Raw genomic sequence first — 15,165 nt, forward strand, 5'->3', positions numbered from 1 at the left:
CCCCCTAATGGTCTAAACAGGAAGTTCAAATTTCAGCTGATTACAAAGCTGGAAAGGAAAAACGCAGGGAATCACACATACTCAGAATCACATCTAGAAAATCCAGACACCAAGTGGCCTCTGGGACAAGAAAGGACCAATGGCTACCCTCCAAGTTCTGCATCAAACAGCTGTACTTTACAACTCCCTGACAAAGGTTACTGAAGCAGAAAGTGTACTGTCAGGGTTTCTCTGACTTGTCGTGAGCCACCCCTATAGCCAGGCACCCATTGGGACTCTTAGTACCCACACTCCGCAGCACTGACGTCTTTCAAAAAGAAAGAGCGTCAAGCTGCCTTTGTGAGGTGGAAGATGAACCTCAAAGGGGCAGTGACTGCCATCTTTCTTTGTTCGTGTACCCCCGGTTCCTACGATAGCGTCTAGCTGAATAAATCACCAACGAGACCGATTATAAATCCAAGGACACTTTTCAATCCTTACTTTGCTTTTCTGCAGCATTGGACACAGCTGACTTTTCATGAATGGCTTCCTGTCTCACTCAGTAAAAGCAAAGATTTCACATCAGCCTTCAAGGCCTGCCCCTTCGCCCCACTTTTAATCTACTAAAGTGCTCTCTCCTTCACTCACTCTACTCTAGCCACGCTGGTCTTCTTGCTAGTTCGTACTAAGCAGGCATGCCCAGCACGGGGTTTCTGCCCTTGTTGTTCCCTCTTCTGGGACTCTCCCAGCCACCCCTTCCCAACCCCTGTCCCTGTGAAGACGGCCTGCTCCCTCATCACTTTCAGGTCTCTACTCAAGTGTCACTATCTCTGTAAAGACTTCCCTACCTACCCTACTTACAACCATCCTCCCCCAACCCCACTCTGGCACTCTCCACAGCAGTTATGATCATCTACCATGTTACATATTTGACTAATTAACCTTGTTTACTGTTACGTCTTCCCCAACGAGCAGATGAGTTTTAGAACGGCAGGGACTTTTGTCTGATTTACTGACCATCGTTTCCCCAGTGCCTAGAATATACAAGCCTAAAGACAAGGAGAGAGCAGAGGAAGAGGAAGCAAAGAAGGAAATTAGAATAGGGAAAACTGTTCCCTTCCTGTGACTTGCCTCTTCCCGTTTTATCCCTAATACTCTTTCTCTGACTCCTCTTCTCCTGCTTGCTCCTTTGTTAAGTATTCTCAGGGCTCTAACCTTCACACTCGTCTCCACAGAGCCTCTACGTGTACTCCTTGCAGAAACTCATCCATAAAAGAAAAAATCAATGATTACCTAAACACTGACAACCCCCAAATCTTCTTCGGGACCACACTTCTCCCCTGACCCTAGACCCTCATAATCGGCCACCTGCTAGACACAACCCGACCACCTAAGTTCCTCTCCTCCATCCCCTACTTTCCTTCCATTTCTACTCATGCTGACCTACCTCACTATTCAAATCTCTTGATTAGACCATTACTCTGTGGAGAAGAGGAGTGTTATGGTTAAGAGAACAGGACTGGTATCAGAAAGATCTAGATTCGGGGCGCCTGGGTGGCCCAGTCGGTTGAATGTCTGACTTTGGCTCAGGTCATGATCTCACGGTTTGCGAGTTCAAGCCCCGCATCAGGCTCTGTGCTGACAGCTCAGGGTCTGGAGCCTGATTGGGATTCTGTGTCTCCCTCTCTCTCTGCCCCTCCCCCACTCACACTGTCTCTCTCTCTCTCTCTCCTTCAAAAATAAATAAATATTTAAAAATTTTAAAAAAAGAAAGAAAGAAAGATCTGGATTCACGTTTCCACCTCTTACCTAGTAGAGCTAGCTGTTTGAGTCAGGACAAGATATTTAATCCTCTGCAGGCTGGGGTTTTCCCACCTGTCTAATGGGATAATATTAGTGAGTCAAAATGGCATTTTACATGGGGAAAAGCATTCAGGTGCTCCCCACAAACTATTGGTTCTTATTTTTAGTCATTCCCAGTTTTGCGTCTCTTTCCCTCTGTGTAACTGATAACATGTGTTTGTATACATACGTGTATGATCTTAGTTTCTAATGACAAAACGGGTAGCAAGCTAAGAACAAACTAGGCGTTACTTTTGGAACAATTCACTTGAATCCTAGTGAGGTCAGATTTTCATAGGACACTCCAATCTTTAGTAAACTCTAGAAAGCAGTCTTCCGTATAGAACTTAGGAAAAACATTCTTCCGTTACATTCTGTAAAGTTCCATTCACAAACAGCATGATATCATTCGACATCAACAGATGATGTCAGCCAAAGCACTGGAGCCTGGCAGGGAAAGGAGAAAGACTGTATAAAGAAGTGTCTCTGCTGCTTTCCCATTGTTTCTTGGCAAGACTATCTCATTATGGCAAAATTAGAGCTCAAAGTGATAGGCATAAGCTTGGAAATGGTCTTTCCGAAATTCAAATTCACACCTGACATCTTTAGTGGTACAGTTCGTAAACCAAATGTGACCAAAATAGGATGATATTCCTGAATTTTATAGCTATAAAGCCATTTAATCAGTACTCAGCCTCTGGTTAGTAAGCAATAATAATAAAAAATCTCACAATGACCATAAACTATACAAAAAAAAAAAATGCCACATATTATTTACTTATGTCAAAAAGAGATTTGGGGGAAGAAAAAGCTCTTAGAATTACTATTAGATTCATTTCTGATTTAATATTAATACATTTTAACAATTAGATTAAAACTAGAGAAGAAAAAAACATTATGTAATCTTTGGAATTAGACAAACCTTGGCTTCGATCTTGGCTCTACCCCTCATTAGATAATTGGGCAGATTACTTCAACTCTCCAAGTCTATTCCCTCATCTGTAAAGGTTGATAATGTACCCAATTGGCAAGGTTATTCAAGAAATTAGTGACAATTTTGTATAAAAAATATATTTGTAAAATTGTAAGTACGGTAAAGAAATACTGCACAGTTGGCTCTAGAGACAAGAGTTGCTCAAGAAATGGTCATTATTACTTTCCAAATACAGCGGTCTCAACACAGAACAAGACAATCGTTACGTACGACTACAATCAGTTCCTGATCATAGTGACTAAACTGCTAAATTCAAAACAGCTAAGTAAACTTAAAGCAATTCATTTTTAGTTTTGAAATACAATCATTTTTGCAGTACATTAACCATGTCCAAGTGAAGGCTACGCATACTAGTATAATAATGCAATAGGCTATGTTCATATCAACCTTTTAAGACTAAGCCATGATTTAAGAAAATATTACAGTAAACGCAATGATCAGAATGTAGAACGAGCTCCAAATCTATCGTGCTTACTGCTACATAACCGGTGTCTGTACGATGCCTGGCACGTAACTGGGACCTGGTAAATATTTGTTTAATTACAGTCTGTCTATAGCCACTTAAGATTATTCCAGAGTACTGGTGGTCCAATGCTAGAAAAATAATTCAAAGTAATAAAAGAGCACAACTTGAGAAGTAATTTTAATAGAAAATTAAATTTTGCTTCTTAAAAAGTCGTAAGAGGACCTGGCTAAACCATCAGCACAGGCCCACTGTGAAAAGCTACTATATAATATACATTCAGAACTTTGGAACCAGGACAAGAACCTGATCTGATGCATACCTCAGCCCTCTTTTCCACCTCTGCATTTTCTACTAGTTTGGTTATTTACTTAATTAGCCTTCTGTTTTCAAACTTTAAGTACCAGCAAGTTGAAGAATTACAGAGTTGCTTTACTATTCTTCTCTTTAAAAAAAAGATTTTTTTTTATGGGGCGCCTGGGTGGCTCGGTCGGTTAGGCGTCCGACTTCGGCTCAGGTCATGATCTCACCGGTCCCTGAGTTCGAGCCCCGCGTCGGGCTCTGTGCTGACAGCTCAGAGCCTGGAGCCTGTTTCTGATTCTGTGTCTCCCTCTCTCTCTGACCCTCCCCTGTTCATGCTCCGTCTCTCTCTGTCTCAAAAATAAATAAACGTTAAAAAATTTAAAAAAAAAAAAGATTTTTTTGAAAGGCATTAGTTTTTAGCGTCTTCAATTTTACTATAGTATGAGCAGTCAAAAACAAGCTCCAACAAAACTCCGTGACATCTAACAAAGGTTTGTGAAACATTTTAATGGCACAGACCTCAAACTCTCCATGGAACAAATGAAGATAACGCATGTCTGCTATTTTTCTAAATGAATGGTAACTTTAGGATGTGAGGCAACTGAACAATGGTTTCAGGAAAACACGAAGTCAAGATTCACAGTGGGTCCCTCTTCCTTGTGTTAGGCGCCCAGAGGTCTTCAAATCATGTTATTCAAGTCTCGTCTCGGTTTGTTTTCTCCCTCCCAAGGCTGAAGCTGAACGTAATTGCTGGTAACGTAATTCGGTAACATTCTGATGCTATTCCCTTCAGTTTTAACATTTGTAATGGAATTATAAGAATATTGTGTGTTCTTAAAAGTAAATGCCTTTCGCACCCAAATGTTAAGCATAGGATTTAATAAGCTCAACTAAAAAAGAGTTTCACCGGACACTTTAAAACATGGGATGCCATTTTTTTTCTTCTCCGTAACTCCTCTGTTAAACTATTCACACTAAAGACAATGAAGTTTTGAAGCACAGAGACGGAATGCCAAATTTAAACGACTGGAGACCGAGACAAGAAAGTGAGATGGAGCAGAGCGCTGATCGCAGCGTCTCCAAAACTTCCATCAAGAATCTGTGACATGGGACAATTCAACGTGAACAAGGAAAAGCTTACACAGTACCGGAATGCTGGTTTGAGGACCCGCCCGTTTTCCGGTCTATGGGCGGCGAATGGCTGAAAGCAGCTGGAGCTAAAACAGCCCCAGTTCTGCCCCCCAAAGAGTGTAGCGCTAGAGGGCGGCGACCGATTTCATGGGACTTAACCCCCAGCAGCCCAAATCATCCAGACCCCGACACCCAGGGCTGAAGCGAGACTGCCACCCCCGTAGGTACAGGAGGCCTCCGCACCCACCTCGGCCCAAACTGCCCCTACCCTCCCAGACTAGGCCCGGGCAGGCCCCTCGGGCCTGGGGCCGGGCCCCCGCGCGGCCGCTCCTTAGCCCCGGTCGGGCCAGCCGAGCTCCCATCGCCTCGTCCCTCTGCCGGCTCAGACCATGGCCAGTGGCGAACAGCTCTCTGCGTCCGACTACCTTGGTCGTACGGATGTGCTCCATTTCGAGGAGACGGCCGCCGGCAGCCAGCCTCACGGGCGTACCATGGAGCGACAGAACCCCGGGCGGACACAACCACCCAGGTCCGGCAGGAACTATCAGCGGGCCAGCGCCGCGGCCCGTCAGCCCGCCCCCTCAGCCCGCCCCCTGGCAGCGTCAACCGCGCAGGCGCAGCCGGCGTGCGCCGTCTCCAAGAAACACTTCCCCAAACCGGCGGCCACGCAGGGGGCGGGGACCGGCGGGGCAGAGCGTCCTCTGGGGGAGAGCGGTGTCTCCTTCTTCTGAGCCACCGTAGATCCCACAGCGCCCCCTGCTTGTGGAGGCTCGCCAACCCCTAGCAGAAGGCTTCCCTCTATCGGGCAGTTGGCCAAGGACAAGAAATGGAGGCGAGCTCGGTGGTTCATAGACTTTTCTTTGCTCAGGAATGGACTGTGTGGACGTCCTTGTGTGAAGAGAATTTAGTGGGTGAGGGCGAGACAAGACGTCACTGAAGTCCATTACCCTGCCAGTGGACAGCACCAAATTTCAATACTTTCTCTTTAGGTGCGGTTGTACTAGAATCTGTTCCAAGGAAATCATCAAATATATTTAGTGTAGCCTTATTTGAAACAATCAAAATTCCCCATACTACAGAATTAGTTATATAAAAGTGTAGTATGTCCATAAACACCAGCATCCATTAAAAAATTATGCGGTAGATCCTAACAAGTAAAAGCTGAACAAACTTGAAAATCATCAACTTTCCCTAGACCTGTAAGAGAACTGAGGTCACCGGGAATATCACTGCCCCCAGAATTAGAGAGGGGCAGGCAAATACAGACAATCACAACTAAAGGAAACAAACCCACAAGCAGCAACCTTCCTGGGCACTAATGCCGGGCAGTTTCTTTTACCTAGTAAATCATGTCCAAATATCCAGAAAAACTTACAAGACATACTAAAGGGCAGAAAACAGTGTGAAGAGACACAGCAAGCATCAAAACCAGACTTGGATATGACAGGGATGTTGGAATTATCAGACTGCAAATTTAAAACTATTAGGGTTAATGTGGGAAAGGGTCTTATTTATCTGGACAAAGGAGACAACACGCAAGAACGGATGGGCAATGGAAACAGAGAGACGAGAGTCCTAAGTAAAAACCAAAAAGAGATAGTAGAGATAAAGAACACTGCAACAGAAATGAAGAATGCCTTTGATGGCGTTGTTAGTGGTCTGGACATGGCTGAGGAAAGACATCTCTTTCCTCGGAGAGCTTGAGAATATTTCAAAAACTAAAACTTCCAAAACTAAAACACAAAGAAAACAAAGGCTGAAAAAAAAACCAGAACAGAATAGCCAAGAACTGCAGGACATCTACAAAAGGTGTAGTATACATGTAAAGAACATCTGAAGAGGAAAGAAAGGAACAGAAGCAAGTATTTGGAACAATAGTGTCTGAAAATTTCCCCCGGTTTAATGTTATATGTCAAACCTCAGACCCAGTAAGCTCAGAGAACACCAAGCAGGATAGATGTCAGAGAAACTACACATCATTCTCAAACTATAGAAAATCAAAGATCGAGAAAAAAAGTCCTGAAGAAGCCAGAGGAAAAGAATAGTTTCCCTATGGAGAAGCAAAGGTAAGTATCACATTTGACTTCTCTTCAGATGTGAAGAGACGGCACAAGCAAGAAGAGAGCAATGTGAAATAAAGACTTTCTTAGGTAAATAAAAATTGCGCAGATTTGTTGCTGATAGAGCTGCCTTGGAAAAAATTGTTAAAAGAAGTTCTTCAGAGAGAAGGAAAATGATACAGGTCAGAAATTTGGATCTACATAAAGAAAGGAAGAACATTAGAGAAGGAATAAGTGAAAGTGAAATAAACACATTTCCTTATTCTTTATTGATCTAATAATAAATATTTTGTTCAAAATAATAGCAACAATGTATTTGAGTGCGTGTGTGTGCGTGTGTGTGTGTGTGTGTGTGTGTGTGTGCACGCACGCACACATGCTTAATGTATAAGTGAAATGAAGGACAGCCATGACACAGGGATAGGAGGGAGGAAGGAGGAATTAGGATTATTTTGTTATAAAGTACTTGCACTACCAAAAAAATTTATGCTGGAGAGGAATATTACATAACAAAAATGTTGATGCTGTATTACTGAGTGGAAAATAAGCTGGCTATGGAATGATAAGATCAATGTGACTGTTCGGTAATTTTTATGTATACAAACAAAAAGTTTACATTTCTAGATGGGAGGATTGCAGGTGGTTTTTGTAATTCCTCTATTTCAGTGTTTCTCAGCCTACAGTGATTTTCCCCTCAGGAGATATTTGGCCATACCCTGAGATATTTTTGGTTGTCACAACTGGGTGCATGGGTGGAGACGCTACTGACATCTAGTGGGTAGAGGCTAGGTTTGCTGCTGAACATCCTACAATGCATACCTACAGACACACACCTAACAAAGAATTATCCAGAAACATGTCAATAGCGAAGAGATGAAGAAACCCTGCTTTACGGTTTCCCGATGTTCTATACTAAGCAGGTTTTTAAAATTTTTTTAACGTTTATTTATTTTTGAGAGATACAGAGACAGAGTGCGAGCAGGGGAAGGGCAGAGAGAGAGGGAGACAGAATCTGAAGCAGGCTCCAGGCTCTGAGCTGTCAGCACAGAGCCCGACGTGGGGCTCAAACTCACGGACCACGAGATCATGACCTGAGCCGAAGTCAAACGCCTAATCGACTGGGCCACCCAGGCACCCCTATACTAAGCAGTTTTGATGCAATTTGAGTTGTGGGTTTAAGAGTGAATGCTAAGAAAGAATTCTTGAGATGTTTTTGGTGCAAAAAGGTGATTTTATTATAGCACAGGAACAGGACCTATGGGCAAAAAGAGCTGTACTAGGGTTGTGAGGAGTAACTGACTATATACTTTTTAATTAGTGGGGGTTAATGATAGCGTAAGTCTCTAAAGAATGTGGAAGCAAGGCTTTCAGGACCTTGAGGGGCTAGCTGCTGTTGGGATAAGGTTACCTTTAGTCTTTTAATGAAACGTAAACACTAAGGCACTAAGGCAACCACCAGTTCCTTGAGGAAGATCACACTCTGCATGTTTCACGTATCAGTGGGCTGCAAGCTGTAAGGAAATTTAAGCTACATTTCTCTTGCCCTTGTTTCCCTCGTCAGTTTCACTTGTTGTAACTAGAAGATGCTCCTTGTAAAACATCATTATAATTTTTACATCATCTTTCTTACCATGTTTGATGTTCTAGGTTTTTTCTTCTTTCTCTTTTTTAATGTTTATTTATATTTGGGGGGGGGTGGTGTGGGAAGGGGCAGAGGGAGAGAGAGACAGAATCTGAAGCAGGCTCCAGGCTCTGAGCTATCAGCACAGAGCCCTATGCGGGGCCCAAACTCATGAGCCCTGAGATCATGACCTGAGCTGAAGTTGGATGCTTAACTGACTGAGCTACCCAGGTGCCCCTACATTTGCTTTTCTGGTTAAGAATTTGCCAGCATTTCATTCACTTATTTAATTCAACTTGTCTTGGTGTTGCTTTGTCTTATTTTGGTTTTTTTTTTTTTTTTTTTTTTTTTTAGGTGCCTGCTGTGTTTCAGACAGATTACCAAAGCAAGTGAGATGCTTGTTAAGCACAGCAGTCTTTGTGGTGAAATTACTTACTCCTGTAAGGTAAGTATGAAATAAGATTGAGCAACCTAGAAACCAGTCTTGGTACAGTAGCACATACAAAAGAAACACAAATCCTGCTTCCAACAAGAAAGAAAGAAATTAAGAAAGAAAGAAAGAAAGAAAGAAAGAGAAGGAAAGAAAGAAAGAAAGAAGAAAGAGAAGGAAAGAAAGAAAGAAAGAAAGAAAGAAAGAAAGAAAGAAAGAAAGAAAGGAAGGAAGAAAGAAAACACATTGAAAATTAATGTAGGTCCTTACTGAAGACCTTTTGAGAGATGAGAATAGGGCAAATTATATTGAGTGACACACATCATGACTTCCTTAATAAAACCTCTTTTTATTATTTTTCCCATGTTTTTGTCATTTTCCCCACTTCCTGTTCCCAGACAGTTTACCCTCACATATCAGGTTATCTATCCTCCACCTTCTTTTCTCTTGTCATTTCTCACTTTTTCTCTCTTACCGATTCTAATAGAGAGGGAATAACAATGATAACACTTACTCCCTGATAATCAGGAGTCAGAAAGTGTACCGGATGCTTTACCTGTATTCTGAGGAAAATACTTTCCTCAGTTTAAAGATGAGGGAAGTAAAATACAATGAAGTAACTTGCCCAATATCATGCAACAGAGAAAGCCTAGATCCATGATGTGAAGCCAGACAGTCTGACTCTAGAGTCTGTATTATTAATAATTATTCTATATTGATTTTCCACAATCCATATAGATGTTCCATTTATGATAATATGATAGGCTAGGAAATGACCCTACCTTGAAAAAAAAAAGACTTAAAATAACAGGCAAAGTAGAAATCAAGTTCTGTAAAGCACCAGGTAACAGACAAGATAGTGAGGCCTTACCGTGCAAACTATAAGGGAAAGTATATACCCAGAGAGGTAAGCAGGAAACCGGAAGTGTGGCAAAAGGGCCATTTCCAAACCAGGTGCCCTTAAAGGATGCAAAATTCAGAAGTCAAAATCTCAGACCCACTCAGGTGGGGAGTTTAAAGAGGCACTCTCTCCCTACGTAAAGCCAGGGCCGTATGGAAACTCCACCAACCCAAGCCCTAGACTATAGCAGGAAATTTGCATTGACATGGAGAAAAGAAGGGGGTGCAATAATTGCCCATCTTGAAAATATTACAACCACAAAAAGGTTATTAGATGGATGTACAGCCTAGATTCATACCACCTAAAAAAACTTACCCCAAATGTCAAGCTGTGAATGCAGTTGAAAGTACTTGGAATCAGTAATGCCCAGGGAAGCTTTTTACAATAAACACAAATCCTTTTATAGTGAATTCTACTTCTACTGTGGGTTTCAAATAATTCTCACAATTAGTTTTCAAAGGAAAGCTGTGGTGATTCGTCAGAGTAAAAAATACGTACGTAGTACACAAGGAAACAATTCTCAGGAGATAATTGGCAGTTAACGATGCAATAGCAGTAAAAGATTTTATAATTATCAGGCTTTGTTTCTAAAACAACTATGCTCATTTCATTTAAAGAAATGAGACATTTAAAATATCTGCAGTATAGGGGGAAATAATTAAAAAAAATTTTTTTGTTTATTTAGTTTGAGAGAGAGAGAGAGACAGAGACAGAGCATGAGCAGGGGAAGGGTAGAGAGAGAGGGAGACACTGAATCCGAAGCAGGCTCCAGGCTCTGAGCTGTCAGCACAGAGCCCAACGCGAGGCTTGAACCCAGGAACTGTGAGATCATGACCTGGGCCGAAGTCGGTTGCTTTTTTTTTTTTTTTTTTTTTTTCCAACGTTTATTTATTTTTGGGACAGAGAGAGACAGAGCATGAACGGGGGAGGGGCAGAGAGAGAGGGAGACACAGAATCGGAAACAGGCTCCAGGCTCTGAGCCATCAGCCCAGAGCCCGACGCGGGGCTCGAACTCAAGGACCACGAGATAGTGACCTGGCTGAAGTCGGATGCTTAACCGACTGCGCCACCCAGGCGCCCCCGAAGTCGGTTGCTTAACTGTCTGAGCCACCCAAGCGCCCCGGGGGAAAATAATTTCTGAATGATATAGCAAATATGAAGAACCAAATATAACTTCTATAAATTAAATACAAAAATTGGAATGGAAAGCTCATTGGATGGGTTTAACAGATTAAACAAATTAGAAGAAATAATTAGAAAACCAGAAGTTACTAAAAAAAATTATCCACAAAGGAAAGGAGTACAGAGAGACAAAAAGATTATGAATATGACAGAAGATTCAGGAAAAATGAAGGAAAGAGTGCCTAATCACAGTTTCACAAGAATAAGAGAGAGAAGAAGAGAGACTGGGCAAAAATAACATTTGATGAGATAATGCCTGATTTTTTTTTTTTTTTTTTTTTAGAATGCATGGAAGACACCGATCCACAGACTAAAGAAGCCTACAAATTCCAAGTTTGATAAAAAGAAATCCATGTCTAGATACACGATAGCGAACTACAGATTCCCCATGGTGACTTTGTTATGGCAACACCAAAGACAAAAATGGAGATCTTAAAAGCATCCAGAGGAAAAGTACAAATTACCTCCAGCAGATCCGTAATTACATTTACAGTTGACTTCTTATGAGCAATAGTAGAAGGCATGTAACATTGCAATGGTATCTGCCATTTACTGGAAGAAACAACCAATAATCTAAAATACTTTTTGCAGGGGTGCCTGGCTGGCTCAATTGGTAGAGTATGTGACTCGTGATCTCAGGGTTGTAAGTTTGAGCCCCATGTTCAGTGTAGAGATTACTTAATAATAAAATCTTTAAAAAATCAAATAAAATAGGGAAGCCTGGGTGGCTCAGTCAGTTAAGCGTCCAAGTCTTGATTTCGGCTCAGGTCATGATCTCATGGTTCATGAGTTCCTGCCCCACCTGGGGTTCCATGCTGACAGTGCAGAGCCTACTTGGGATTCTCTCCTCCCCCCCACCCATCCCTCTCCCACTCTCTCTCTCAAAATAAATAAATAAACTTAAAAAAATTTTTTTAATGGGAAATAAATCACTTAAAAAATAAATACTTTTTCCAGGAAAAAATATCTTTCAAAAAATGAAAGTAGGGGGAAAAAAACTCAGACATCTTCCAAAAGACAAAAACAGAAAGACTGAGTTTGCCATGATCCATATTACAGCAAATTCTAAATTGTATTTCAGAATAGGGAAAATGATCACAGATGGGAGATCTAAGATACAAAAGAAATGAAGATTCTTTTTTTTTTTTTTTACATTTATTTATTTCTGAGACAGAGAGAACATGAACAGGGGAGGGTCAGAGAGAGAGGGAGACACAGAATCGGAAACAGGCTCCAGGCTCTGAGCCGTCAGCACAGAGCCCATCGCGGGGCTCGAACCCACGGACTACGAGATCATGACCTAAGCCGAAGTCGGACGCTTAACCGACTGCGCCACCCAGGCGCCCCAAAGATTCTTTCTAACATAAAGAAATGAGAGGCAGGGGCGCCTGGGTGGCGCAGTCGGTTAAGCGTCCGACTTCAGCCAGGTCACGATCTCACTGTCCGTGAGTTCGAGCCCCGCGTCGGGCTCTGGGCTGACGGCTCAGAGCCTGGAGCCTGTTTCCGATTCTGTGTCTCCCTCTCTCTCTGCCCCTCCCCCGTTCATGCTCTCTCTCTGTCCCAAAAATAAATAAACGTTGAAAAAAAATAATAATAAAGAAAGAAATGAGAGGCGCCTGGGTGGCTCAGCCAGTTAAGCTTCTGTGTTTGGCTCAGATCATGATCTCATAGTTTCGTGAGTGGAGCCCCACATCCGGCCCTGCGCTGACAGTTCAGAGGCTGGAGCCTGCTTCAGATTCTGTGTCTCTCTCCCCATCTTTCTGCCCGCCTCCCCCACAAACTCATGCTTTGTCTCTGTCTCTCAAAAATAAATGTTAAAAAAAATTTCAAACACAGAAATGAGTAAATGTAAATAAACACAAACTGCCTAAAACAATAATAAAGTTTTGCTAAGTTGAACAATAATTCAAATACATGAGTTAGGAGTGAGATAAAGTATCCTAGTATCCTTGCATTACCTTGGAAAAGAGTGGGAGTGCTGGTTAACTTTAGCCTTAAAAAGTTGTGTTTATATGTGTTATTTGCTAGAGTAACTGCTAAAATAATAGAAACAGCATATAAGTTCCAATGTAGTAGAAGGTGAAAATGGAATTTTAAAAAGATATATTTGCCACAGCATAAAAAGAATATTAGATGTCAACAAATTTAACAAAATATGTGTAAGATATTTATAGAGCATGTTACAAAACTCCATAAATGGATGGATAATAGGTACGCAGATATGCAATCTCAATCTTCTCCCTCTCTCTCCACACACACACACACACACACACACACACGCGCGCGCGCGCGCCTAAATAAATGGGAGGGTACACTATATTCATGGAATAGAAAACTCATTTTTAAAATATATCAATTCTTCCCAAACTAATCTATCTACAAATTCAGTGTATGCCCAATCACTATCCTAACAGTCTTGGTGTGCGTATGTATTTTGGGTGTGGTGGGGAGTTGTCAGTACATATGTGTGATAAGCTGATTTTACAATGTATATGGGAATGTAAAGGGCTAAAAATAAGTTTGAGGAAGAACAATAAAGCAAGATTTTCCCAAAGGGATTTTGGAGACATTATAAATTTACAGTAACTTAGGTAGTGTGTTGCAAGAATAGGGCGGATAGGCTTGTGGAACAGAATGAAAGTCCAGAAATAAACCCACATATATAGATATTTGATTTATGAAAAATGTGATACTGGAAATCAGTGTGGGGAAACCCTCTTTTCAGTAAATAGGGCTGAGAAACTTTGGTTTCCATATGGGTATCTATATGGGTAAAAAGATGAAATTTGATCCTTACCCCACACTATGCATTCCCATGTTGATTAAAGACACAGATGCAAAAAAGCAGCATAACAAACTTATGGAGGTTAGGTGAGAATAGTCTCATGACTTTATTATGGAGAAAAATATTTAAATAAGACCATAAAAAACATTTACATAGTAAATTGAACTACATTTAAATTGTATATTTCTATTCCTAAGAAAAAAAGACAATAAGGCAGTACAAAGCAATCCAGTGAGTATAAAAGACATTTTTAACATATATAGTCTACAAAGGATTCATATTCAGAAAATATAGAGTTCCTATAAATAAATTTTAGAAAGGCAGAGGCTCCACAGAAAAATGGGTAAAACATTCGAACAGGACTTCACAAAATAGGATATCCAAAAGTTCAATAACTATATGTAAAAGTATTTAACTCTATTATTAATCAGGAAAGTGTTTTGGCAAGGATACGTAACAGCATGGACTCTCAGACCATAGTTGCTGTGGGAGTATAATTTGTTACAAATCCTTTCAAAGGTTTATCATCACCTTACCTAGTTGAACATGTTCATAGCCTATGAACCGTCAACTCACTCCTAAATGTGGACTCTAGAGAATCTTAAGCATATGCAATAGTATGTTATGTATATTATGTATATGCAATAGTATATTACAGAATATTATGTATAATAATGTTTTTAGTACCCCATCTGTAATAGCCCAAAACTATAAACAACAGCAAGAGTAAAATAGGTGCATAGATAAATGGTGATACAGTCATAAAATGGAATAATATGCAGCAATGTTAATGAATATTCAGTTACATACAACAGCAAAGATGAAAATCATAAATATAAGGTTGAACAAAAAATGCAAGACACAAAACAACCATATGCTATGATTCCATTTGTTATAGTTCAAAAATAGACAAAACTCAACTATGTTTAGGGGTGAACACAGAGGTGCTAAAACTATAAGGAAAAGTAAAGAATATATTCTTACAATCATCAGGAAAATGGTTACCATTGGAATGTGATTGAGAAAGGGCATAAAAAGAACTTCTAAGTTGCTTGCAGCATCTAGTTTCTTGATGTGGGTGGTGGTTACAATAGGAGTGTTTCATGACGTGGATGTTTAGTTTATAAACAGAACTTGTATACTTTCTGCATTCTTCTGCAAGTATGATATTTTCGTAACTGGGAAAAGTCTATGAAGTAGGACATTTTAACTTCTTTTCAAAGTAATATATCCTGTTGTTTTTTTTTTTTTAAGTCCAAGGGTAGGGGCATCTGGGTGGCTCAGTTGGCCAAGCGTCTGATTTTTTATCTCAGCTCAGGTCTAGATCTCAGGGTTATGAGTTCAAGCCTCACATTGGGCTCTAACACTGGGCATGGATCCTACTTAAAGCTTATAACAAAATTTGGTCATCCCCTGCTTCATCACTATTCCTACTTCCCCAAAGCACTCATTCTGATTTTTGTCTTTTTCTTGT

General features: G+C 40.9%; 1 protein-coding gene across 6 annotated transcripts in view; it reads right to left on the reverse strand.

Moving 5' to 3' along the window:
- MTMR6 (myotubularin related protein 6) overlaps positions 1-15,165 on the reverse strand; it is a 53,686-nt gene that overhangs the window by 37,131 nt on the left and 1,390 nt on the right. For 2 of the 6 annotated variants that reach the window (XR_006707626.1, XM_045458007.1), the window contains exon 1: positions 5,138-5,307. The exons of 1 other annotated variant lie outside the window; for it this stretch is intronic. Coding sequence is in view for 4 of the 5 variants with exons in the window: in XM_045458007.1 (XP_045313963.1) it covers positions 5,138-5,161 (24 nt within the window). In the remaining variant the exon portion in view is untranslated. Of the gene's footprint in view, positions 1-5,137; positions 5,361-15,165 lie in introns of those variants that run through there. 3 more of the 6 variants (XM_045458124.1, XM_045457865.1, XM_045457943.1) reach the window with 2 other exon arrangements.

The sequence above is a fragment of the Leopardus geoffroyi genome, chromosome A1, assembly GCF_018350155.1.
Source record: "Leopardus geoffroyi isolate Oge1 chromosome A1, O.geoffroyi_Oge1_pat1.0, whole genome shotgun sequence".
In the NCBI taxonomy this organism is placed as follows: domain Eukaryota; kingdom Metazoa; phylum Chordata; class Mammalia; order Carnivora; family Felidae; genus Leopardus; species Leopardus geoffroyi.